Genomic DNA, 27,005 nt, shown 5'->3' with positions numbered 1-27,005 from the left:
CAAACAGTACGATCGGTACCATGATTATGACTACGGTGGCCTGTATTAGACAAAAAGTATGTGACACGTGAGTTTGGATCTATCAAGCACGGCAACAAGAATACTAACGTAACTAGGTGATCCCAAATTGTAGAAACCGAGGGACATATACATGATTAATGAGTTATTTTTATTTAGCAAATTTACATTAAACCATCTACAGAGCCGTCTTTTTAATCACTTTATTTATGATTGTACTGTGTGGCCTAGTCTTCTGGCACGTCCTCATCTGATGCAGACAAGCGCTCTTTCCCAAAACGCTGGCGTTTGAGGACTTCCAACTGCTGTTGTAAGCTCCCTAATCTGGCGACGTAAGGCTTCGTTTTCGTCGGACAAATTACTCGCCCTCGCTCCTGTTTTAGGGACTACACAGTAGTCGTGATCTGGAGCCATTTCGGTCTCCATCTCCGAGTCTGACTCGGCTTCGGGACTCTCGGCCCGCGGACGCCGTTCCCAGACGCTTGGTCTGGGCGCAGGTAGTTTGTACCCATTCCACGAAAAGTAAACTAGTATGGCTCCCTTCTTCAGCCTCCTCAACCCTGCGGCAGTCACATTAATATCGGTCTGCTTAAAATGCCGACTACAGACCCGGGTGTTTTTGGTCGGGTTGAAGTCATCCCTCCGGATCTTCTCCATCCACTCAGCCCGTACTGCAGCGTCAACGGGGAATGCATGAAAGCTGACTTCTTTGTTGTAATGTGACGAAACGGTACATAACGGCACAAGTGCTGAGGCTGTCACCCCTCTGAAAGGCAAGTCGCCTCTCTTGAATCCTTAAAACACTCATTGTAAAAAAAAATAATCTCTGGTATCTCTCTGGTATCTCTCTCTTGGTTGCTGTTGTCTCCCTCGCTGTCAGATCACCGGAAGTTTTTACCGGAAGTACTGGCCCACGCACAAGTTCGAACGTTAACGTGCACGGAGCATATTGCTCAATTTGAATGAATTTTCCTCATAGACCCCACGTGGTCGCAACCCTGTTCTACACAGACCATGTCATGTTTTCTAAGGGATGTATGCGTTAGTGTAATACCTTTTTTTGCGATTTGTAAGACTACCTTTTCTGTATTTTTACGATCTCTATTGATTTAGATTAACTGATCAACAATTCCGGATAGGCTACATTGTTCAATAGGCTACAAATTGAGTAAAACAAAACAGTACAAGGGCAGCGGTAACCCCGCCAAAGTTGGTCTCTTCCACAAGATTCTGCCCAATCAAATTACTTTGTTGAGCTGACGCAAGAAAAAAGCCGACCAACATTTGAAATCGTACTGTATCAGTTAAAACCTCTATGGTTAAAACAAAAGACTGTAGGCTATGGTTAAAACCATATAACTAATTTGTTTCAAGAGAAGACAAAAACAAAAGAGGTAAGCAAGAATGTGGACTGTTGTGTAGCAAATAGTGGTAGCTCTAGCTACAGTACAGCTACTGTAGTAACTGCACAGGGAGTAGCAAATAGGCTATTAAAATGTAATGCTATAAATGTACTGAAATGTAATGCTAGAAATGTACTGAAATGTAATGCTAGAAATGTATTCCAAAGTCTTTATTTCACCTGCAGGGGATCACCAGTCGACTATTTAAGAAACGTTAAGAAATGCCTTGTCAACTGGCTTATAAAAGCGATATTAATGACAGTCTGGAGGTCTAAAAAGTCACTCACTACGACAGTTCCCGACGCATCCCATAAATAGCATATGCTATTTAATGCTATATTAGTAATAGTTGACCGACCTATGTACGTGTTTTAATTAAATGCAGTGGAATTATGAGTGTGATGGTGCATTGTGTTTTATGATCTGCAGAGTTTGTTAGACAAGATATGTGGTGTAACAGGTTGAGGGCTGTGTGTGCCAGAGACCTTGCTTGTGCATCGGTGAGTTAGGATTGTGGAGGTTACCATTTGCTTTCTGTTATTGGATTATCAAGAACCATTACACAATTATTTATTTATTTTTGTTGAAAAAGCATTAAATCGGTGTCGAGTTAACAATGGAAAGGGGACACACGGGAAGTTTCACTACGTCACTCATAAATAAATCACAATTTTGAGAGTGGAAACCTTATTGCAGACAGTGACTGTTTGGTATGGCCCTGTCCTCATTACTGGTTTAAAGATGCTGTACAGCACCACTACGTATTGGTATGGACTTTGAACATGTAGGCTACCCAAATCTTCCATCGATATTACAGATCTGCATTTGAATTGATCAACATCGCCCAGTAAACCCTGGCAGTGTAGCGCTAACTCCGGTCTTCCTCTACCTCTCTCCCGCAATTTTGAAGAATGATTATCCTTTGTGGCGCATTGGTCAAAACTCGCATTCCCTAATGAGACTACTAAGATTAATGAGTTGTAGGCTATGGGTTGGCTGTCTAGTAGCCTAGTCCGGTTAGCAGTCTTAACTGGGAACCATAGCCAAAATCGAAATGGAATGTTAGCGTGTCTAACAAGCGTCAGATTTGGTGAGGGAATAAAAGACTATTCACTTCCTCTAGATCAGGGGTGTCGAGCTCCGGTCCTCGAGGGCCGCTGTCCTGCATGTTTTAGATGTTTCCCTGATCCAGCTCACCTGATTCGAATGAATGGTCGTTATAACAACCCTTTTAATTGAATAAGGTGTGTTGGAGCAGGGAAACATCTAAAACATGCAGGACAGCGGCCCTCGAGGACCGGAGTTCCACACCCCTGCTCTAGATGGTGTAAACTGACCTACATTCACGCACACGGACTTTAGTTGTCTACGTTTTACAGTTTGTTATAGCCTTTGGGAGATTGTTTATATTTAAAAGTTCCAGCATTTTCATTCATGTTTTACACATTTTCAGGATAATAATTTTTGGGGGGAGAACAAGTAGGCCTAGGCCTACAATTTTAAATGTAGGCCTAACCTGTATTGTATTACTCAAAATATAGGCTACGTTATGGTAAAACGTTTTACAAAACGTTTGTGGTTGTCATGTAAACAACATTTATTTAAATAGTGTTTATTTTATACAATTCCATTTAATCTACACTAGCTGTCAATGCAGCTAGAGATCATTAATGTTCCCAGTGGGTCGGGCACATTTAGCGTTGAGCTATTCCGGGCTATGGTTAATGCAACACACAACACTTCGCAGTGCCCTGGAAGCTCAAAGTAACATATTTTCAACCAGACGGACGATTTTCGGTGGCATTTAGGCTATGCATCATGGTTTAACGGTTCTGCTTGACAATGACCATAGCATACGTCGATAGTTATTATAACGGAAAGGCAACTAGACTCGAGATAACTCAGGTAAGATTATTTTACGTTTATTAAAGTTGTGGTTTGTGGAAGTAGGCAGGTCTAGAGAATATTATTTTCGATTTTTTATTTATTTATATTTCTGACGATATTCCAAAAAGCCGGGTAGCCTAGTATAGGCAGTAGGGATCCTAGCAGGTCACCACACACGCGTAGATTATGGTGTGTGAAGTGTGGTTTGGATCTTGGACATAGTTACTTCTTTGTCGCAGTTAGATTTACTGATGTCGTGGACATGCAGAATGTTGGCCCAAGACGCGTTCTTCGCTCAGTGGCGATTTTAGACTCGTTTTAGGGGTGCTCAAGCACACCTAAATTTAATTTCAGCCCCCCATAAAAAAAGTTTGCACTAACGTGCCTGTTAGTGACATGAAAACAATTACAAAGCAGCAGGGCAAAGCAGACTCCAGCACCTGGCTGTCAATTGAGAAGGAGGATGTGCATGAGAGAGTCCAACACGAAAAAGTGATTGATATATTTGCCACCCTCAAGGGGAGGCGACATAACTTAATTCTCCCTAAGTAGAAGGAATGATCTGCAGATATAGCCTGGCTACCAGCCCAGTTTAGCCCCGCCCACAAAACAATTTGGTCGGAAAGTTGGGTCTGGGGAAGCTGTTCGGACCAATTAAATTGTCAGGGCGGGCTTTATACGATGATGGACAGATGATCAACAGTAACGTAACCATGTGTTTATGTACATTTATGTTTGTTTTCTGGAATTGTTTATTTGTTATAAAACGTAATTTGTACAAACAGAAATCTGTACGAAGTCTTAAATACGCGTTCCCAGTTCGCTGACACATGTTCCGCACTCCCGTTGTCTTCCGCTAGCTACCTGCTAAGGTACCTGGTGGATCCCCCCCCCCCCCAACACACCATGACCCAGCACCGCTCCATCCATCTGTTCCGGAAGGGCCTGCGTCTCCACGACAACCCGTCCCTGGTGGGGGTGTTGGAGTCGTCGGAGTTTGTGTACCCCGTGTTCATCCTGGACCGGGCCTTCATGGAGGGGGCCATGCGTATCGGGGTGCTGCGCTGGAGGTTCATACTGCAGGTACCCCGTCACAAACACAGCTGTCCAGTCAGAAGCTACGAGGTCTCTTTAGTGTGCTGTGGCCTGCTTGTTGTTGGAAGTATCCGTCCAGATATATGTCCTTGCTATGAAGAAAAATAGCCCATTGACAGTAACAGATTTTATATTTGATTACTACTTCCTGGCACACAGTGCAATTTTGGGAATTTGTCAGATTGTGTTCCAACAAGTCAGCTGGAGGGTGTTCGGCTTGTTTTGATAGTATCAATTCAAATGAATAATACATTAACAATGTAAACCACCCCTTCTCAAGGCCTCCTAGAAAGCCTAATCCTAATCTGAGGCCTGTTGTCCTCCAGAGTCTGGAGGACCTCCACCACAGGTTGCAGGCGCTGGGCTCCCGGCTCTACGTGGTCCAGGGGCCCTGCCTGGGGGTGCTGCGGCGCCTGGTGGCCCAGTGGGGGGTGACCCAGCTCAGCCTGGACACAGAGGTGGAGCCCCACTATCTCCAGCAGGACCAGGAGATCCAGGCCCTGGCCGGGGAGCTGAGCCTGACCCTGCGCACCGCCGTGGCTCACACGCTCTACGACGTCCGCAGGTGGGAGCAGGCAAGCTGGAGCCCTCCTGTTAAGACACAGAGCTAGTAGGAGGATGGGTATAGCTCAGTGGTAGAACATGGGGATGGTTACAGCTCAGTGGTAGAGCATGGGGATGGGTATATCTCAGTGGTAGAGCATGGGGATGGGTATAGCTCAGTGGTGGAGCATGGGGATGGGTATAGCTCAGTGGTAGAGCATGGGGATGGGTATAGCTCAGTGCTAGAGTATGGGATGGGTATAGCTCAGTGCTAGAGTATGGGATGGGTATATCTCAGTGCTAGAACATGGGGATGGGTACAGCTCAGTGGTAGAGCATGGGGATGGGTATAGCTCAGTGGTAGAACATGGGGATTGGTATAGCTCAGTGCTACTTGACTGCTGATCAATAGGGCCCAAGTTCAGATGTCACCCCCCTGTACATGTATTAGTGTAAAAGTGTCTGCTAAAGGAAGTCCAGTGTGGGCTGTGATGGAGTGTGTCCTAGGCATGCTGTAGTGACACGGTTGTTCTTCCGTCTCCTGCAGGATAGTGAGAGCCAATGGGGGCCAGCCTCCCCTCACCTATAAGAAGTTCCTGAAGGTTCTCTCTGGTCTGGGGGAGCCCAGTCAGCCTGCCAGAGACATCACAGCCGAGGACTTCCAGTAAGTGCACACACACACCCACACACACACACACGCACGCGAGTGCAGTAAAGGGCCGTCTGGTTCTGCTAGTGCCGGAGGGATCACCAGGCAGCAGAGTCCTTCCTGCCCATCATCTCCTCTCATCTTGGGCCTTGATAACCAAGCTAGGCTGTAGACATATGGATTAGTTTAGTATTGTTTCTGAGGGAGATATTGGTGTGGCTATCAAGGCTATTTGGAATGTTGCCCCTGCTGTGAATGGTTGTTTAATTAGTACAATTATTACGGTAGTGTGAGACTGGCACATGTAATAGTGTGTGTGTGTGTCAGAGCTGCCAAGGCAGCAGATGCCTGTGAATCCCTAAGCTGTCTGTGTTTAGTAAACACTCTACATGTGACTCGGCAGCAACAGCCCCCACTCACAAACACACAGTGCAGGAGCCAGCTACAGAACATGGGTCTGTGTTGGTGGTGGATGCTAAGAAATGAAATTGTAACACAATCATTGACTCAAGGAATGATCTGACTGATGATTCACAAACACACACACACATACACATACACACACACACGTGTGTTTTTGGACCATTCCACACCCTCACATCAAAGGTTCTCCTGTCTGTGTGACCCAGCCAGTCACCAGCCCACCTCTGAGCCGACCAGGCTGCCAGCAGTGCTGGTGTTTGATCCCAGCCAGACCAGCCTGGTCAGAACCCCTGTGCTCCAAACAGGATATGGATCATGTGACCTTTACCACACAGCTCAGCTGATGTTGTCTCTGGGTTCCAGCGGTGCTGCTAGGGGGAGGGAGAGGTGTTCCAGGGGTGCTGCTAGGGGGCGGGAGGGATGTTCCAGGGGTGCTGCTAGGGGGATGGAGGGCTGTTCCAGGGGTGCTGCTAGGGGGAGGGAGGGATGTTCCAGGGGTACTGCTAGGGGGAGGGAGGGATGCTCCAGGGGTGCTACTAGGGATGGGAGGGAGGACACCAGCGTCTGGCGTCTGTAGAGACACTGTGTGATGATGTATCTGGGATGTTCTGTATCATGGGATTGAATAAACGTTGCTAAACAGGGTTTGTAGTTTCAAGTGACCTGCTTCCTTCATCTGACCCCCGTCGTGGGAAATTATACTTATATCTGCTGGTACTGGGCACACATAGGAAGGCAGACAGCTGTGCATTTTTACATATATACAGTGTAGTCATACAATATAATACAAACATAGTTGACACACATCTGAAATCCTGCCCCAAGACAACATTGACAACTGACTGGAATGACAATGTGTAATCATTTTTATAATGAGTGTGTCTGGGTAATGGGACAGCATTTGACATCATATCAGGTTCAGATCCTCTCTATGTCACTTGGAATAAAAACATCAGCCCCAAAAATGATATACATGTTTGTACGTGTTTGTTTTTTTAAGGTTATGTCAATGTACGTTAATGCCAATGTTCCTGTCATTAGAAGCCCAGTGTGCCTGTGAAGAGCAGTGACAGAGGGGACGTGATGTTCCGGTCTCCTCCGTGTTGTTCCGTCTCAGGAAGTGCCGTCCACCGCTGGAGGAAAAGGGCCGGTGCGGGGTGCCCTCCCTGGAGGACGAGGGCCGGTACGGGGTGCCCTCCCTGGAGGACGAGGGCCGGTACGGGCTGCCCTCCCTGGAGGAGCTGGGCTTGCACACAGAGCACCAGGTGCTGTGGCCTGGAGGAGAGACCCAGGCCCTCCAGAGGCTGCACACACACATGGAGAGCCAGGTGGGCAGCAGAGGACATTCACCTCCTAGAGTGCTGTTCGAAATACTCTCACAGAGTGAATACATAGGGTGAAATCATTTAGTCTGTATATGTATAAATAAAAAACCAGTAGATGTTGTTGCACAGGAACAGCCTGGTAAAGACAGACCCTTCCTTTTAGGCCTGTCCCTATCCAGTTTTCCCGACACGATTATTATGGCCAAAATGATTCACGATTACGATATTAGTGTGATATAGTTGCGTGGCAACGATTTATGTAGGAACTATGCTTTGTAGTGGCGATGACTGTTTATTATTAAACTATTTTGTTTCTAATTGTTTTTATTCATGAAACCATAACAAATATTTGTAGTAACAGTTTTAGAAAAGCAATAAGCCCCAAGAGGTCGTGTTTTGCGCTGATTTTAGAACAGGTAAGGGGAGTTGGAAAACCCCCTTACCTGTTCTAAACATTGGTGTTGATGGAATAAACAACAGGTGCACTAAAGGGGTAACAATGAGCCGACCCCAAAACAGGACTGGTTTTGCATATGGAGCCATTTCAAGTTTCTCCCTCTTGATCTCTTTGACAGGTTTTCCACTAGTGTTGGCTTTAGCTAGAGTCATTATCACTACTGGGAGCATAAGGCTTGAGCACTTAGCCTGGCTGCCAGCCCAACTTCTCCCCGCCCCCCAAAAAATTTGGTCGGGAAGTTGGGTCTGGAGGGTCTCGTATTGGGGACCAACTACAGAAAACCAGAATCTGGGCGGACCAATGAAATTGCCAGGGCGGGCTTTATACGATGATGGACAGGTGATCAACAGTAACGTAATCAACAACGTCACGAAAGAGCGCTTGGGTTGAATTCGTTTTCAACAAACAAAATATTACGTTGCTCTGATTGGTTGTAGGTCTATTTAATTGAGCGAAGAGGCATTTGTTTTCCAGGCTTGTTTGAAACACGCCCCTTAGTCAAAGCCCAACGGAGAGTTCTCAGACTCATATTCTGACTAGAATTATGAGTATGACAACGTCAGGCTATTGAGCACTGCCCGAGCCCTACAGAATGACCAACATCATTCAGCATGACCGGTTTGGTGGTGGGTCAGTGATGGTCTGGGGAGGCATATCCATGGAGGGACGCACAGGCCTCTACAGGCTAGAGAACGGCAGTCTGACTGCCATTTGGTATCGGGATGAAATCCTTGAACCCATGGTCAGACCCTACGCTGGTGCAGTAGGTCCTGGGTTCCTCCTGATGCACGACAATGCCCGGCCTGATGTTGCAAGAGTATACAGGCAGTACCTGGAGGATGAAGGAATCGATACAATTGAATGTCCCTCACCTGACCTAAACCCGATAGAACACCTCTGGGACATTATGTTTAGGTCCATCAGACTCCGCCAGGTTGCTCCTCAGACTTTACTCACTGATGCCCTTCGACAGATCTGGGAGGACATCCCACAAGACACCATCTGTCGTCTCATTAGGAGCATGCCGCAACGTTGTCAAGCATGCATACAAGCACGTGGGGGCCACACAAGATTTTGAGAAGCATTTTGAGTTGCAGACATTGAATTTTGGCAAAAAGGACTAGCCTGCCATATGAGTTTTTTACTTTGATTTTGGAGGTGTCTGTAAAATTAAGCCCCCTCTAGGCTAAAGACTTTGATTTCTATCAAAAGATGTGGCATCATTTCATTCCTAAGACATTAAACTGTCCATATCATTATAGATATCCAACATATTTTCTTTTCACATAGAGGTCTGATGTGGTTTCAGTGTTCCATAATTTTTTTGGAGCAGTGTATTATAGGTGTATTATTAACATGATAACTTTGATTCTTTTTATAATAACGACATATGAAAAATACAACCAATAACCCCTGCTGTGAACCCCAGTACACTGTTAGGACTACTCGCTCCTGATCCTTGAGTCCAAACCAGAGTCCTGAGGTGTTAGTGACGAATCTCAGCTGTCCTGTAGATATGTGGCCTGGTTAAAAGAGCTTGTCTTGTGTCTGTCCAGGGGTGGGTGAACAACTTCTCCAGGCCCCGGACTATTCCCAACTCCCTCCTACCCAGCACCACCGGCCTGTCTCCCTACCTGGCCCTGGGCTGCCTGTCCGCCCGCACCTTCTACCACAGGCTCTCCAAAATCCATGCGCAGGTACGTACTCAAAATTAAGTAGAGCTCCACGATTGTTTCAAAATCACCCCAAAAAGAGGTGTTGGAGGCAGTTCATTTGACATTGATCTTTTGGCTAAAGAAAAGCCAGGTTTCCATATCACCAAGGTAACCTTTTGTTTCCCCGCGTCTCCCTGGGCCCTCCCCCAGTCCAAGAACCACTCGCTGCCCCCCGGGTCGCTCCAAGGGCAGACGCTCTGGCGCGAGTTCTTTTACACCATCGCCTCGGCAACGCCCAACTTCAGCCTGATGGAGGGCAACCCCATCTGCCTCCAGATCGACTGGGACCAGAGGAAGGACCTGCTCCACAAGTGGACGATGGTACAAGCGGACCCCTCCAGCCCTCCCTGACCCCAGGCTCAGAGCAGGGAGGGGTTGATCCCAAACAGTAGTTATTGTCTGCATGGTGGTTGTTTTGACTCTCTGGCCTCTCTGTGGATCCCAGGGCCAGACGGGCTTCCCATGGATCGACGCCATCATGACCCAGCTGAGGCAGGAGGGCTGGATCCACCACCTGGCCCGCCACGCCGTCGCCTGCTTCCTCACCAGAGGAGACCTGTGGATCAACTGGGAGGAGGGACTGAAGGTGAGAAGGAGGAAGGGAGTAGGAGGGAGGATGGGAAGGGGAGGAGAGAGGAGGAAAGAGGGAGGGAGGGGTATGTAGATGAGGAGGTTAGAGGGGGCGGGAGGAGGGATGAAAAGGGAGATGGAGAGGTAAGAGGGTATGAGTTGGTAGAAAGCGTGTCACATGCACAGGGTTAGGATACGGGCTGTTCTACACTAAGCATGTGTGTGTGTGTTTGTGTGTGTGTCTCAGGTGTTTGAGGACGAGCTGTTGGATGCAGACTACAGCATCAACGCTGGTAACTGGATGTGGCTGTCTGCCAGTGCCTTCTACCACCAGTTACCTCGCATCTTCTGTCCTGTACGCTTCGGCCGGCGCACTGACCCCACCGGAGAGTACCTCAGGTAGACCAGGACCAGCCTAAGCCATGTCTGGGAAACTGGGCCTATACATTACATACATATAAATAAATCAATGTATTATTAGTGTTTTTAAACACCCTGTTGGATGTCCTCCTCTGTGTCTGCAGAAAGTACCTGCCAGTACTGAAGGACTTTCCGTCCAAGTACATCTACGAGCCGTGGAAAGCCCCGGAGGAGGTGCAGCTACAGGCTGGATGTGTCATAGGTAACTACTGTAGTACTATAACTACTGTAGTACTATAACTGCTGTAGTACTGTTACTGTAGTACTGTTACTGCTGTAGTACTATAACTACTTTAGTACTACAACTACTGTAGTATTATAACTACTGTAGTACTGTTACTGCTGTAGTACTATAACTACTGTAGTACTATAACTGCTGTAGTACTGTTACTGTAGTACTGTTACTGCTGTAGTACTATAACTACTTTATTACTACAACTCCTGTAGTATTATAACTACTGTAGTACTGTTACTGCTGTAGTACTATAACTACTGTAGTACTATAACTACTGTAGTATTGTAACTACTGTAGTACTGTTACTGCTGTAGTACTATAACTACTGTAGTACTATAACTACTGTAGTACTGTTACTGTAGTACTATAACTACTGTAGTACTATAACTACTGTAGTATTATAACTACTGTAGTACTGTTATTGCTGTAGTACTATAACTACTGTAGTACTATTACTGTAGTACTATTACTGTAGTACTATTACTGCTGTAGTACTATAACTACTTTAGTAGTATAACTACTGTAGTATTATAACTACTGTAGTACTGTTACTGCTGTAGTACTATAACTACTGTAGTACTATAACTACTGTAGTATTATAACTACTGTAGTACTGTTACTGTAGTACTATAACTACTGTAGTACTATAACTACTGTAGTACTATTACTGTAGTACTATTACTGCTGTAGTGCTATAACTACTTTAGTACTATAACTACTGTAGTATTATAACTACTGTAGTACTGTTACTGCTGTAGTACTATAACTACTGTAGTATTATAACTACTGTAGTACTGCTACTGTAGTACTATAACTACTGTAGTATTATAACTACTGTAGTACTGTTACTGTAGTACTATAACTACTGTAGTACTATAACTGCTGTAGTACTGTTACTGTAGTACTATTACTGCTGTAGTACTATAACTACTTTAGTAGTATAACTACTGTAGTATTATAACTACTGTAGTACTGTTACTGCTGTAGTACTATAACTACTGTAGTACTATAACTACTGTAGTATTATAACTACTGTAGTACTGTTACTGTAGTACAATACCTACTGTAGTACTATAACTACTGTAGTACTGTTACTGTAGTACTATTACTGTAGTACTATTACTGTAGTACTATAACTACTTTAGTACTATAACTACTGTAGTATTATAACTACTGTAGTGCTGTTACTGCTGTAGTACTATAACTACTGTAGTACTATAACTACTGTAGTATTATAACTACTGTAGTACTGTTACTGTAGTACTATAACTACTGTAGTACTATAACTACTGTAGTATTATAACTACTGTAGTACTGTTACTGTAGTACTATAACTACTGTAGTACTATAACTACTGTAGTACTGTTACTGCTGGAGACAAGGACAAGGAATTTACAATTTACAAAAGGAAGGTGCATACGGTGAACATATGAGTTTTAAATATAACATTTCAAAAATTTAAAACAGTATCCAACTATATCTAACCATTACTACACAATGTAAAATTAATATAAAATATAAAATAAGATATAAAGAATAGTGCAATGGGATTAGTGCATTGTGCAATAAATGACAGATGGACTTTATGACAGTATTGGTGGCAGTTGGGAGTTCTGGGCGTTGTAGATGAGGCCAGCTGCAGATGGAAAGAAACTGTTGTTGTGGCGTGAGGTTTTGCAGCTGATGTACTTACTACTTAGTACTATTACTACTGTAGTACTATTACTTTAGTACCACTACTGCCAGAGCATGCGCAGCTACGGCTGGATGTGTCCTAGGTAACTGCAGTAGTACTCTAGTCCTGCTGGTGTGTGCAGGTAAGGACTACCCTCTACCGGTTGTGGACCACAAGGAGGCCAGCCAGAAGAACCTGGAGATGATGACACAAGTCCACAACCAACAGGAGAGCACAGCACGACTAACAAGAGGTAACACACACACAGCACGACTCAGTAGAGGTAACACACACACACACAGCACGACTAACAAGAGGTAACACACACACAGCAAGAGGTAACACACACACAGCACGACTCACTAGAGCAGGGGTGTCAAACTCATTTCGCATCGTGGGCCACATACGGCCTAGGGTGATGTCAAGTGGGCCGGACCATTAAAATTATACCATACTCTGCTATAAATAACCAAAATATCATGTCTTTCTTCTGTGCTATCTAGTTTAATTGATATAAAGACCATATCGTATAAAGTCCGTCCAACCGCTTTAATAAGTAATGATCTCTTCGGTGGTGTAGTTGGTTAAAGCGTTGTACGACTACATATTGTTAATGCGAATCTGGGATCCCAAGTTCGCGCCCCAGTCCGGTGAATCTCGTACGATATTCTTTAACTTTTACTGTGAGAAAATGACATAATTCTAAAGGCCTACGGATGTATCACAACATTTTAATGTGTGAGCACTAATATCAGATCAAAATGAACACATGTAGCCTTAATTAAATATTGAATAACGTAGGGTAGTCTACCGTCGGAGACAACCACTACGCCTCATTCAGCCAGTTTAAACGGCTGCTAGATGACGCTGTTCATTTTCAAAGCGCCGATAGTTCGGCTCTTTGGGCCGGCACAATCCGGAAGAAACCACCAAAGCTTCACAAGGCATCGTTCGCCCATCCCTAGTAGAGACCAAGGTATTAATTGATACCGTCTGCTGTTTTCAGTCTGTCTCAGTGATGCGGCTTGTCTTCTACTCTGATGGAAAGAGTGCGCCCCTTAGCGGATAATCCATGAATTGCAGCGAATTAAAAATATTAATTCCATGTCTTTTATGCATTTTTTCCACTTTCAAATTATCCTGCGGGCCTGATCGAACCTCCTTGGGGGCCGGTTCCGGCCCGCGGGCCGTATGTTTGACACCCCTGCACTAGAGGTAACACACACACACAGCACGACTAACAAGAGGTAACACACACACACACACAGCAAGACTAACAAGAGGTAACACACACACAGCACGACTCACTAGAGGTAACACACACACATACACAGCAAGACTCACTAGAAGTAACACACACACACAGCAGCAGCTCCTGCACACTATTTGACCAGTTGGAGTTACTTTTGAAGCAGATGTTATAGCTTAGTGGTAGACTGCAGATCAACAGGTTGCACTCATACCCACCTGTCTCTTTGGATAAAAACATCTGCTAAATGAATGTGACATTCCTTTTCCCCCTATACACTTAAGAATACACACTGGTCAATTAACTAATGGGTGATCTCTCTCAATTTATTTGTTTATGTATATCAGTTCATGCTTTCTAAATGAGTGACAGTAAAGGCAGGGTAGAGAGAGGGGAAAACATGGCAGTAAACACACAGAACCACTAGAACACCAACCACCAGTAGAACACAATGACCACTAGAACACAAACCACCAGTAGAACACAATGACCACTAGAACACAAACCACCAGTAGAACACAATGACCTGTAGAACACAAACCACCAGTAGAACACAATGACCTGTAGAACACAAACCACCAGTAGAAGTCTCAGGTGAGTGTTGACACTGTACGCCTGTACGGTAACCCTGTCCTCCTCCCTCCTCCTCCCTGCTCTCCTCAGACGTGGTGGACGACCCCATGAAGATGCGTCTGGAGCGGAACGACACCGTAGAGGACGAAGACGGCACGCCTCCCACCAAGCAGCGCCGGCCGGACAGAGAGCAGCGCGCCGCGCCAGGCCGGGAGGCGGACACTGACGACGACAGCAGAGACACCGAGTGACCTGCCGCCTCCCCGGACCGACTGTCCAACAAGCACCACTCTGACAAGCACGTCTTCACATAGCCTTCCATCGTTAGTGGTTTAGAAGCTGGCGTGAGAGCAGCGGACTTCTCCCTACTGAGGACAAACAGAGCAGCGTCCAAACCATCTGGGTCTTTTTTTTGTTTTTGCACAAAAATGCCAGTTGTACACCCCCTTGTTAAAAGTCGTGGACTGTAGGAGTGTGGTCCTGCTTGTGGGCTCCTGAAGTCTGGGATGTAGGAGGGCTCACCCTGAAGCTGCCAGGAGAACCCGTTTCTGCTCTTTGCTTTCAGACAGTCTGAAGTCTGCTCGGTAACTGTTTTATTATGGGCTTTTCGACTGTTTTTGTTTGGGATTTTTGGGGGCAGTTAATCAGCCGTCTATATAAAGGACACAAACTCGGGACTTCCTGTCACATGACTCTTGGCTCGGCGACCAAACTCTTGCCTGGAGGCAAACACAGAACTTGGAGATGCTCAGATGTAAACTCGGTAATTTGCATTCAGAACAAGATAAAAAATGACGACGAACAACAACAAAAAAAGTGGTGCGAATTGCCAAATCTTAAAGGAGGTTCACCTTAGGAGGTTATTTAACATTAATATGAGTTCCCCTAGACTGCCTTTGGTCCCCCGGTGGCTAGAATTTTCGATAGGTTTAAACCAAGCCCTGGGTGTTCTTCTACGCCTTTAAAAAATGAAGGCTCAATTGCTCTGTTTGAAAATCTCCTTCTTGTGACGTCACAAGGAGGAAGGTTACCTCCCCTCTCTCTGCTTTTCCCGCCCAGATCATCTGGCCCGTCCATGAGAAACTGAGCTATGACCGTGCAAGGGCGAGTGCGATATCGTTTTTTCCTGGAGAGACATCATAGCGAGCAAACAAACGAAGCATAACAGTTGCTCAGTGCTTGGATGTACAAATGAAAACAAAAGTCTTTTTTTAGTTCCTTCATCCCGAGCCTCTGCACAACCAGTATCTTAATTTGTTTTTTGCTGAAAATGGGCCAACACAACTTCCCAAAGTTTTGCATGTCTGCGCCAAACATTTCAGCCACCACTGTTTCCTCAACTTGAGCCAATACAAAGTTGGCCTTGCTGACCGTCTGAAATTAAATTCTGGATCAGTACTCCTTGGTCCAGCTACAAACCTCGGACAAGTAAGTCAACTAACGCTATATCATTTTGTTGCTTACTATATGGTTACCTAGCTTGCTACCCTTAGAATCTGGCTGTAACATTACCTCTGCAGCTAACAGCTGAGGTACTGTCGCTAATGTAAAGGTAGATAGCATCAAGTATGTGTGTGAATACACATTCTGTAACGCAGTGTTGTACGCTTCGTTGTTATGTCGCTCAGCGCTCTGTCGCTCAGCGCTCTGTCGCTCAGCGCTCTGTCGCTCAGCGCTCTGTCGCTCAGCGCTCTGTCGCTCAGCGCTCTGTCGCTCAGCGCTCTGTCGCTCAGCGCTCTGTCGCTCAGCGCTCTGTCGCTCAGCGCTCTGTCGCTCAGCGCTCTGTCGCTCAGCGCTCTGTCGCAGTGAGCAGGTGAGTCCCACCTTGCCTCCCCAGCCACACCTGGTGAACAGGCCCAACACCTAGACTGACGGCTAAACAGGATCAGAGGGAACACAGGGACAGGGCACTTCACACGAGGGCCTCCTACACTGCTTAACCACAATTTTGAAAACAGAGCTCACTTTGTCAACACACGATTCACACAACCAGACACACAAGTAGCAGAACACCTCAGAGCTTTTGCTAAATGAAACACTTGGTTCGAAACTATACAATAATTAAAACCCAATTTTGTCACCGTATGCTACACACATGGTTCATACAATTTGACTGTTTGAACCAGTTACACACTGTTCTAAAGTAGGCAGTAGTCTGCTTCCATCTGCTCTGAGGATGTGGTTTGGGTTGTATGGACCTAGCTTGGCATGGCGGTGGAGGACCCCCATTCTGAGTGACTGCAGCGCAAGTTGTGATGTCACCACCACGCTGTGCCGGAACATTCAGAACAGCTCTGTGGCTGATGACGTTTTTCCCTTTTCCTCTAACCTTTGTCAGGTTCAACCCAGCCTCACCTAGGAATATGAATTCATGCCGGATTGCATCAGCATCCATTTGCAAAAATCGCTGAAAAAACAGAACATAGCACATTGTGGTTTACTGTAATACATATAGGTCTTTTGCTGTATAAATGTACATGGAGGTTTTGTGTGCAGTGCCGTTGCACTTTACGTATACAGTAAATACTACAAATACTGTAGTAGTTTGTTTGAACAAAAAATATTTTTCTTTACAGCATCTCTAACTGTACTGTATCCACATTGAACACCACCACCACTAGGTGAAAACCCCACAACAAGTGTACATTATTTACCTCAACAAATTTATGCCCTGGGTTTTTTACTATGAATTTCTTTCAAATGGCACTTTGTAAAGTTGTTTCATCTATGACAGTGTCACAGTAGTAGGCTACAGTTTACTGTACTGTAGACAGTAGAGAATAGTAGTGTGCTCTTGTCAAAATGTCCGAGTTACTGTTGCAACAGTATATCTGCTGAGGTTGGGCGGAACTCTGTCCAGCCTCTCTTAATGTTGCCCCATGGTTCACAACATGGTCAACCAATGTTGCTCAAATTTCATTAGATAAATTTGGCCCTATTCTTCCACGGCCTCCAGGTCTACCTCTCCCTCCCTTCCTCCACGGGCTCCCCCTCTCATCCTACCTCTCCCTCTTCCTCTTCCTGCAACATTGCCTTCCATTTGTGATGAGGACAGGTACACTGACCTGTTGCCTTTTTACTGTATAGTGCTTACACCTGATTGGTATGTTTACAGCTAAGCACCTAAGTGCTTGTTCACCTGATGCCCATGTTTGATCCATTCGTTCAAAAGTTTGGCATTTTACAAGGCAGTGTCTTGAAAGGCAATTAAGTGACATTTTCTTATATTTTTGTGTCCAGTGTAGAAAAGTGTGTTGTGTGATTTGCAAAACACGTGTGTGTATAGTATTTTGCCAATGGTGTGAGGCTGAGAATGTGCTTATAGTTGTGCAGATCTGAGCTGTTGTTTTTCTCTTTGAGTGTCCTGTTTCCCTTAATGTGTGTTATTTGAAATGTTTTTGTTGAAGCAATCGGAAATAACTGTAATTTACATTCAGGCAATTATCGGCTGACCTCTGGTGGGCAACAATATATTCAAACTGGCTCAAAAAAGACCATTTTTTGTTTGTTTTTTCCAATGAGTTCTTCCCAGGTTCTGCTAATCACCTGCCTGCTGTGGAGCTCTGAGATGTGCACTTAAGCACTTGAGTGAGATCTGGACTGAAGTACCAGCTCAACCAAAGTTTTATGTTATTATGACCTGTTACTATCTGGCAGTACCTTTCCCTGACACTGAAAACGTTTCTGAGACTCTGTTTCCAAAGCCTGTTCCAAACGGTTCGCTCCTTGGTTTGTGCTTTTCAGTATGTAAATATCTAATAAAGAGACATTAAATGATCTTGAATCCCAAAAACCTGCCCAAATTGACTAAAACCTGCCCTGAAATGGCATCTGAATACCCCAATATTCAATAACTACTCACTCCTAACTGGTAAAGCTTCATTTACCTTTCCTGCCTGGAGGGATAGAGGTGTTCTTGTCTTAGGTGATATTTTTGATGATAATGGCCTTTGTTCTTTTGATGACCTACGTAAATTATATAATCTGCCAGGCTTCTCTTTCTTCCTGCATCTTCAACTAAGGTCCTCTGTGAAAGCCTGTGGAGTTCCCTGGAACTCAAAACTTGAGCTCCATCCCTTGTATAATATTTTAAGCAAGAGCAATGTAAAGGGTATAGTGTCTTTACTGTATTCCCAATTTTCTTCTTACATCTTCTTACACTTCTCTTTCTGTACAAAATATTTGGTAAACCCTTGTGCTGCCTTCGTGTCACATGACCCAAAGGTTCATAACGAACGATCCTTGATTTTACCCAATACAAAAACAAATAAAAAGAATGTTCTTTTGGGGTCTGAGACAGCCCAACGGTTAAAGGGGGAGGGTTTACCTTGCACCCCCACAGCCACACTGTTAAATATTTTTCATTTTCCAAAATCAGAAGAAAATTAAAATAATTATCTGGGTTGACCGCTGCTAAGAAGATCCTATCTCAATGCTCAATGTTACCACCACATACACTGACTCGAGTACAATGGCTAAACACATCTCTAGATATAATAGTTTCTGAAATTTCTGTTGCCAGAATGCATGGCGCCTACAAAACAATGATAGCAACATGGTCTAAAATATATACAAAACTAAGGACTTTTTTCTAAGAATATTATTATTATTATGACTAGTTTTATTGTGACTATAATTGTCATGGAAGTTCTTCTTTCTGATCAGTTTGTACTTAACTTTTAATTTTTTTATTTCACTATTTGCAACCTTACATTAGTGGCGGATCGAAGGGGTGGCAAGGGGTGGCAACTGCCACCCCAAGAAAAAATACTCCCACCCCCAATTTTTTTTATTTTTATTTGTGTATGCATTTAGCAGGCGCTTTTATCCAAAGCGACTTCCAAGAGAGAGCTTTACAAAAGTGCATAGGTCTCTGATCATAACAACGAAATAGCCCCAAACATTGCAGGTAGCCAAAACATGAAGCATACATTGTGAAAAAACAGTCCCAAAAGGAAGAACCATAAGAGCATGTACTGAAACAAGTTACAATTAAACACCATGAACCTCAATCTTCCCATGGAAAAATATTATTTGTACATTACAGAATGTTTCAATAAATAATATTAATGTTACTGTTTAATTTAAACTACAATGTTCTAGCCTAATCATTTACCACAGGGAGTACTGTACCCCCCTACTTTGGGTTTGATTCGCCTCTAGGAGGCCACCCAACAACTTCCTTCCTGCCACCCCATTGCCACCCCGATTGAAAATCTCTAGATCCGCCCCTGTCTGACATCGAACTATATATGTCTGTATTGTGAAGGGACGGGTGAGGGAGGGAGGGTGTTTTGTTTTTTGTCTTGAAAACTATATAAAAGAAAAATAAATAATCGATTTAAAAATAAATCTTGAATCCCGATGAGTTTTGGACCACACGGTTGATTTAAGAAGCCTCTGACATAATATATACAATAATGATGTTCCATCGCCAGGACTAATACCAGGTCACATGACAACCAGCTAAGACATGGTCATGTCCCCTGGAGAGGAACGCATTACCTGCTCTGCTGCTGTTCAACACATCATGAATGATTCAGTCTGATGTAGACATGACCTGCTCATCACCCAGGTAGACCAGCTGTTGAGATGTAGGGTGAATCCACCACACACACAGCCCAGCCAAGGTTGGTCTTCATACATACACACACACACACACACACACACACACAGCCTAGGTTGGTCTTCTTACACACACACACACACACACAAACAGCCTAGGTTGGTCTTCTTACACACACACACACACACACACACACACACACACACACAGCCTAGGTTGGTCTTCTTACACACACACACACACACACACAGCCTAGGTTGGTCTTCTTACACACACACACACACACACACACACAGCCTAGGTTGGTCTTCTTACACACACACACACACACACACACACACACACACACACACACACACACACACACACACAGCCTTGGTTGGTCTTCTTACACACACACACACACACACACACACACACACACACACACACACACACACAGCCTAGGTTGGTCTTCAGCCACACACACACACACACACAGCCTAGGTTGGTCTTCAGCCACACACACACCAACGTTTCTTTGCCCATAAATGGAAACAAGCCTAACCCACCATTTTGCCTTAGTCCTTCAGAGTTGGCAGGGTCATGGTTGGGGGCAAAGGTTTTCCTGCAGGGTAGAGATACTCAGTCTGATAAGCATGCTCCGTTATCGTGTAGAAAACACTGGTTGTGACTTTGGTAGCAGGGATTGTGTAAGCCTTTTTTTTCAACACAAATGTAGACAACATGCTGAATACCTGACTAGTGGTCACTACTGTAGAGGGAAATCTTGTCTCGTTTTTCATGCTTGTAAAATAAAATGATTATGAATTATGAATAAATTGAAATGAGCATCCGTAAATGGTATGCGGTATGTTATACTGGGCCAATATGTTGACCCACGTTTTAACCTTTCTTCACTATTTGGGACAATTTTTTTTTCTTTTCTTAACACAATCATGGTTATGGGATATGCTCAGGGCTGGTTGGATTACAGCAAACAGTGAGGGTAGAACGGTTTTCAAGAAATGTATCAGTGAGTTAGTTTGGATTCAAGTTATGTTTTCCTGTGGGTGATATGTATACCTGTAAGAACCGTATGCATGAGCATCCAGGACAGTACATGTATTATTCTATGAAAAAAAAGAGGAACGAATGCCTCCTATAGGTGACGCAAGATCCGGAGACGGAAGAAAAGTGAGCGCTCCAGCGCCACGTCGGCAGAACCAACAAGATAAACGTATACTTTTTTTTTTTTAGTTTTGAAGCTTCGGGTAAACGATTTACAACGTGCACCAGTAGAGAAAACAAGTGGTTATTTTCAAAGTAAACACAAAATTATTGCCCTTCGCACTTAAATATAATAAGTGCTTAAACTTGTGAAAGGATCCAAGACGAACGAGCGCACCAATCATTTGTTTCAGGTGCGTTTTTGCAAGACTTCATCGTACTCTCTGCAATCAATCGTCAGAAAGTTCTGGAAACAATGGTCAAGGTAAATGTCTTCTCTATGTTGGATCTGCATTATCAAGTGTTTTTCTACCCGTGTATTTAAAGCCTTCTTGACGAAAATAAAGACCATTTTACAAAACTACGATAACGTTTCAGCGCAAATGGTGTGCGATGCTCCGTCCGCTTTAGGGGTGTAGATTATTAGCTTGAACACTATCGAGACGTTTTGTTCTCGTTAAATGTGCAACTTGTATGTAATGCTGTCTAGAGGCCTACTAAAAGAACGTTTGTCTTCTGATGATACCTTAAAATACATGTTTCATAATCCGCCGTGGGTTCAATTTCGATAAATCGCCTTTACAAAAAATGTTTTCCTCCTTTTAGCCACGTAGCTATAAATATTAAATGTAGCCTATATCAGTTATGTTACTCTGCCCCAAAGATGAATTGGCTTTATTTGTTGCTATCATATAGGCCTATGCACTTAAATTAACCTATTGCATGTTTGCAATATATATTTATGCATTAAATGCATCCCTGAGAAATCTGGGGTAGATATGTAACCTAGTCCAGATATGTAATTTGTAAATTCACGTGTGTAAAACCAGTCATGTAAGTTGCTTGAAAAGCCTCAACGTGGCAATTAAGTGAGACTCGAGTCTCGTAGAGAAATATTGTGGTTAAGCTTAAAGATATGGGCTACGATTAATTTGTTATGCTTCCCGTTTTGTGTCATATAGTCTGATTTCTTATCCATTTCAGAACGTGAACGTCAGCGCTGAAACCCAGCCGGGAACGAGTCTCGTGGGTGAGGAGGCCGAATCCACGGAGAGCAAACCTGTTCCAGGTAACGACGCCCCCGGCGCATACCCTCTGCCCCGCCGGACTAGCTTTTTCTTGACTAATACACGACTATATTAAGCCTTCAAGATGATGAGGGATGATAGTCTTGGGGGAGATGGTGCAATTCAGGGCTGAGGTTGCCATTTTAGCCCAAGTTTCGCCAGGGTAATGTGTTTGTGCAAGGAACCACTGGTTTGAACACAGGGCTCCCAAGTCTCACACATTTCAACCATTACTTATGCCAAGAAGTAAGGGATAACGTGTCCCGCTATATACAATTCATGGCGCAGGTGTACTGAGGGAAGATTTCTGCTAATTTGCTTGTTGTCTTGAGTTACACAGTGAAATGCAACCCACCAGCCAATCAGAAACATGTCCATGTTCACTTGTGTGGTTCATCTACTGCTTCGCTACTCTTGTTAGCCTGACGTGGTTTAGAACAGTGGTCGTTGAAGTTCATCCTCATCTTCAGTTACTCTTAAAGGCAGGGTCGGTACATTTTGTGAACCTAGCCATTTTGGCTCGAGTTTGAAAAGGATTCAAACCAAAATATCCGACCCTATCCCTTTAAAGCCACTCCCCCAAAATACTTGACCATGCCTGACTACTACCAGGAGGTCTTGGATCAGCAAATTTGACCAGAAATGCATCTCAATAACTTTATCGACCCTGCCTTTAACTGGTGTTGGAAGACAGGCTTGTTGAATCTCCAGGCTGTGGGTGCTCCTGACCTCCCATGCGTTCCCCCCGCAGATGCGCCCAAGGACGAGGGCAAGGACCACCCGGTGGCGGCGGGGCCGGGCGTGGTGTGGAGGGTGACGGGGGGCCTGCTCAGCGTCACCCGGGGTGTGGTGGGAGCCACAGTGGGGGGCGTGGCCTGGCTGGGCGGGAAGAGCCTGGAGATCACCAAGACGGCCGTCACCACCGTCCCCTCCGTGGGCGTCAGCCTCGTCAAGGGGGGCGTGTCGGCCGTGGCCGGGGGCGTGTCCTCGGTGGGGTCCACGGTAGCCAATAAAGTCCCCTTCACGGCCAAGAGGAAGGACAAGGCTGAGTGAGGAGGAGGAGGATGATGATGATGATGGACAGTTTATAAATGCAACGCCCTCCTGAGCCATAAGAGAGACCCGTGAGCGACGAGAAGCTTGGTGTCGGCTGTGATCACAGGTCCAAAAGGGGACCGTTCCATTTTTCTTCTGAAAAACCTTGTTTAAAAGTGCCTTCGGTTGCTCAACTCTTTTCACGCAAGTGTTTGTTCTGTTGGTTCTGTTTTTCGTCCTAGTGTGTGTTTTCACCCCAGTGTGTGTTTTCACCCCAGTGTGTGTTCTTCTTTGTAGCTCCTGTTTGAGAGGTCAGAGGTGACAGCCACAGCCTCCACTCTTCTGTGGCCCCGTTGGGTTTCCACCTAGATGCAGGTCTGGGTCTAGACCGTCCTTGTCCTAACTGCACCAGGCTGTATAACTGACCTTCGACCCACTTATGACAGCGTCATTTCAATCAACTCTTTCAACCCCAAATGCCTCCTTCCTTCAAACCCATTGTCAGCCTTAAAGCTTAGCTGGTGAGTTTAGTATTGTCACCACCTGCCAAGGACATGAATGACAGGTCAGAATACTTTCAGGTTCTCTAATAGGCTTCTGTCTCTATACGGAACATGGACTTTGTAAACCGACGTTGAAGACGCAGCATTATATAATGTTTGGAGAATCCTATTTAGTGTCTGGCATGGCTGGTCACTCCGTATAGACTGATTCCCAGTAAACAAAGTACCTCCAGAGCTTGAGTCCCGTTTGGTGTCTGATAGCAGGGTGTGATGATGGCGAAGCCAGGGGATATTACAGGGAAACTATATCAAGCTAGGATTCAGTCTTCAATCAAATTCCATTTTACTCAAATCTATTTATATGGAAGGGCTTTTTCAGATTTCTGACCCTTTTAAACATTTGTATGTGAACATTTAAATTGAATTAAAGCATTTCAATGCAACATTTGTGTTTTCCCGTGACAGTGCCGTTGCAGGTGGAAATACTGTCATGGATGTTTTTACTTTCCAGCATCATAATAAAGTCTTTTGGAAATCGTGATAGCCTTGTCCAGCCTGTTCTTGCCCCCCTTCCCCTGCTCCACCTCCTCCCTCTCCTCCTCCCTCGTCATTTAGTTGCAACAGCTCTGTGCTAACAGCCTTGTTTTGACTAATGTCGACTAAAAAGCAGCACAAAGCTACAAGCACCTGGAATCCCCTCTGATTCACCTGGCTGTACCGTATGGTAATGACCCACATTACAGAGTTCTACTTGTCTTGAGGTGTCATCAATGTTAAAGATCCCTCATATCAAGGCTGTTTAAACAAGCTGATAAGCCACATTTATATAACACTCAGCTGTTATCAAGCAAACACACTTCTGCACTATGTACTTGAATAACATTGTCAGCAATATTGATTCATGTGAAAAGGTGCTTTTGAATGTCATGTTTAACCCTTGTGTTATCTTCGGGTCATTCTGACCCGTCAGTCATTGTGACCCACCGTCGTATTGCAACAACTTCACCGGATACAAAAACAAATTGAAGCATTTTCTTTTAACCGTCGGGCTGTCTCAGACCCCCCACATTGCGAAGGTTAAAAGAAAATGCTTTTGATTTGTTTTTGTATTGGGTGAAGTTGTCGCAACACAATGATGGTTTGTTGTGACCCGAAGGCAACAAAGGGTTAAGGATAGTTTTCTTGTTTTTGTAGTCATTGATCACGTTTTCTTTCAGGAACGGTCCAAGGGTATTGAGCCTCTGGTTGGTTAACGTTCCTCAATGTTTTATGCAGCGCAAAGCTATTTCTGGATCTCCTTAAGAACATTCAACATCCACAGTATGAAATCCCTTAAGGTAAGTACCTTTTTTGACAAAACAAACCCAATTAGCGCAGGTTGGATCCAGTTTGATTCAGGCCTCTGTCACAGACCTGGGTCTGCTTGGTCCATCAGGCCTCTGTCACAGACCTGGGTCTGCTTGGTCCATGGGCTGCTCCTGGAGATTCTCTCACCTATGCTCATGTTTCTACTCCCTTCTCTGAATCCCATGTAAGTGTGATCAGCCAGTACATATCACTACTGCCCCCCCTGGCCTCCTGACCTGGCGATGAACTGGACACAACCCTCTGTTCCACGGTGACTCTACTGGACATGTTCCACAGTGACTCTACTGGACATGTTCCTCTGTTCCACAGTGACTCTACTGGACATGGTCCTCTGTTCCACGGTGACTCTACTGGACACGTTCCTCTGTTCCACGGTGACTCTACTGGACACGTTCCTCTGTTCCAAGGTGACTCTACTGGACATGTTCCTCTGTTCCACGGTGACTCTACTGGACATGTTCCTCTGTTCCACGGTGACTCTACTGGACACGTTCCTCTGTTCCACGGTGACTCTACTGGACACGTTCCTCTGTTCCACAGTGACTCCACTGGACACGTTCCTCTGTTCCACAGTGACTCCACTGGACATGGTCCTCTGTTCCACAGTGACTCTACTGGACACGTTCCTCTGTTCCACGGTGACTCTACTGGACTTGTTCCTCTGTTCCACGGTGACTCTACTGGACATGTTCCTCTGTTCCACGGTGACTCTACTGGACATGTTCCTCTGTTCCATGGTGACTCTACTGGACATGTTCCTCTGTTCCACGGTGACTCTACTGGACATGTTCCTCTGTTCCACGGTGACTCTACTGGACATGTTCCTCTGTTCCACGGTGACTCTACTGGACACGTTCCTCTGTTCCACGGTGACTCTACTGGACACGTTCCTCTGTTCCACGGTGACTCTACTGGACATGTTCCTCTGTTCCACGGTGACTCTACTGGACATGTTCCTCTGTTCCACGGTGACTCTACTGGACATGTTCCTCTGTTCCACGGTGACTCTACTGGACACGTTCCTCTGTTCCACGGTGACTCTACTGGACACGTTCCTCTGTTCCACGGTGACTCTACTGGACATGTTCCTCTGTTCCACGGTGACTCTACTGGACACGTTCCTCTGTTCCACGGTGACTCTACTGGACACGTTCCTCTGTTCCACAGTGACTCCACTGGACACGTTCCTCTGTTCCACAGTGACTCCACTGGACATGGTCCTCTGTTCCACAGTGACTCTACTGGACACGTTCCTCTGTTCCACGGTGACTCTACTGGACATGTTCCTCTGTTCCACGGTGACTCTACTGGACACGTTCCTCTGCCACGGTGACTCTACTGGACATGTTCCTCTGTTCCACGGTGACTCTACTGGACATGTTCCACGGTGACTCTACTGGACATGTTCCTCATGTTCCACGGTGTACTGGACATGTTCCTCTGTTCCACGGTGACTCTACTGGACATGTTCCTCTGTTCCACAGTGACTCCACTGGACATGTTCCTCTGTTCCACGGTGACTCTACTGGACATGTTCCTCTGTTCCACAGTGACTCTACTGGACATGGTCCTCTGTTCCACAATGACTCTACTGGACATGATCCTCTGTTCCACAGTGACTCTACTGGACATGGTCCTCTGTTCCACAGTGACTCCACTGGACATGGTCCTCTGTTCCACAGTGACTCTACTGGACATGTTCCTCTGTTCCACAGTGACTCTACTGGACATGTTCCTCTGTTCCACAGTGACTCTACTGGACATGTTCCTCTGTTCCACAGTGACTTTACTGGACATGTTCCTCTGTTCCACAGTGACTCTACTGGACATGTTCCTCTGTTCCACAGTGACTCTACTGGACAGTTTTCGCCTCAAGGCCAAGCCCACCCAGATGGAGGGTGTGGTGTCACTGCCTTCGGTCTCTCCACCCCCCGCTACCATCAGGCTGGCAGCCTTCACCAGGAGGAGCTCAACACCTCCCTCCTTCTGTTTCATTCCCTCCCTCTCTTTACTCTCCCAA

General features: G+C 45.3%; 2 protein-coding genes across 3 annotated transcripts; both read left to right on the top strand.

Moving 5' to 3' along the window:
* Positions 1 to 1,282: 1,282 nt before the first annotated feature.
* On the top strand, positions 1,283 to 15,165 carry cry4 (cryptochrome circadian regulator 4). Of its 2 annotated transcripts, none has more exons than XM_047025790.1 (12): positions 1,283 to 1,412; positions 4,169 to 4,391; positions 4,730 to 4,968; positions 5,494 to 5,610; positions 7,136 to 7,346; positions 9,357 to 9,497; positions 9,666 to 9,836; positions 9,961 to 10,101; positions 10,333 to 10,484; positions 10,610 to 10,707; positions 12,558 to 12,668; positions 14,328 to 15,165. In XM_047025790.1, the coding sequence occupies exons 2-12, from the start codon at positions 4,215 to 4,217 to the stop codon at positions 14,486 to 14,488; spliced, it is 1,719 nt and encodes a 572-aa protein (XP_046881746.1). In that variant the 5' UTR covers positions 1,283 to 1,412; positions 4,169 to 4,214; the 3' UTR covers positions 14,489 to 15,165. The 2 variants fall into 2 exon arrangements, with proteins under 2 accessions (XP_046881746.1, XP_046881747.1); XM_047025791.1 differs by lacking the exon at positions 1,283 to 1,412 and adding an exon at positions 3,015 to 3,326.
* Positions 15,166 to 20,970: 5,805 nt separating this feature from the next.
* Positions 20,971 to 24,158, top strand: zgc:153675 (uncharacterized protein LOC768179 homolog). Its single transcript, XM_047025884.1, has 3 exons — positions 20,971 to 21,277; positions 21,997 to 22,081; positions 22,831 to 24,158. Exons 1-3 carry the CDS (start codon positions 21,269 to 21,271, stop codon positions 23,130 to 23,132), a joined length of 396 nt encoding a protein of 131 aa, XP_046881840.1. The 5' UTR covers positions 20,971 to 21,268; the 3' UTR covers positions 23,133 to 24,158.
* Positions 24,159 to 27,005: the final 2,847 nt, after the last annotated feature.

Source organism: Hypomesus transpacificus, chromosome 9, assembly GCF_021917145.1.
Source record: "Hypomesus transpacificus isolate Combined female chromosome 9, fHypTra1, whole genome shotgun sequence".
Taxonomy (NCBI): domain Eukaryota; kingdom Metazoa; phylum Chordata; class Actinopteri; order Osmeriformes; family Osmeridae; genus Hypomesus; species Hypomesus transpacificus.
The sequence above is the reverse complement of the archived record's forward strand: the minus strand, read 5'-3'. Positions and strand labels throughout refer to the sequence as shown.

What these genes read in the sequence shown, in the direction of transcription:
- cry4 (XM_047025790.1), top strand. Translation starts at nt 4,215, where the DNA reads ATGACCCAGCACCGCTCCATCCATCTGTTCCGGAAGGGCCTGCGTCTC. An exon ending in ACGCTCTACGACGTCCGCAG is followed by an intron (nt 4,969 to 5,493) that starts GTGGGAGCAGGC and finishes CGTCTCCTGCAG; the next exon opens with GATAGTGAGAGCCAATGGGG. An exon ending in TCTCCAAAATCCATGCGCAG is followed by an intron (nt 9,498 to 9,665) that starts GTACGTACTCAA and finishes GCCCTCCCCCAG; the next exon opens with TCCAAGAACCACTCGCTGCC.
- zgc:153675 (XM_047025884.1), top strand. An exon ending in GGAGAGCAAACCTGTTCCAG is followed by an intron (nt 22,082 to 22,830) that starts GTAACGACGCCC and finishes TTCCCCCCGCAG; the next exon opens with ATGCGCCCAAGGACGAGGGC.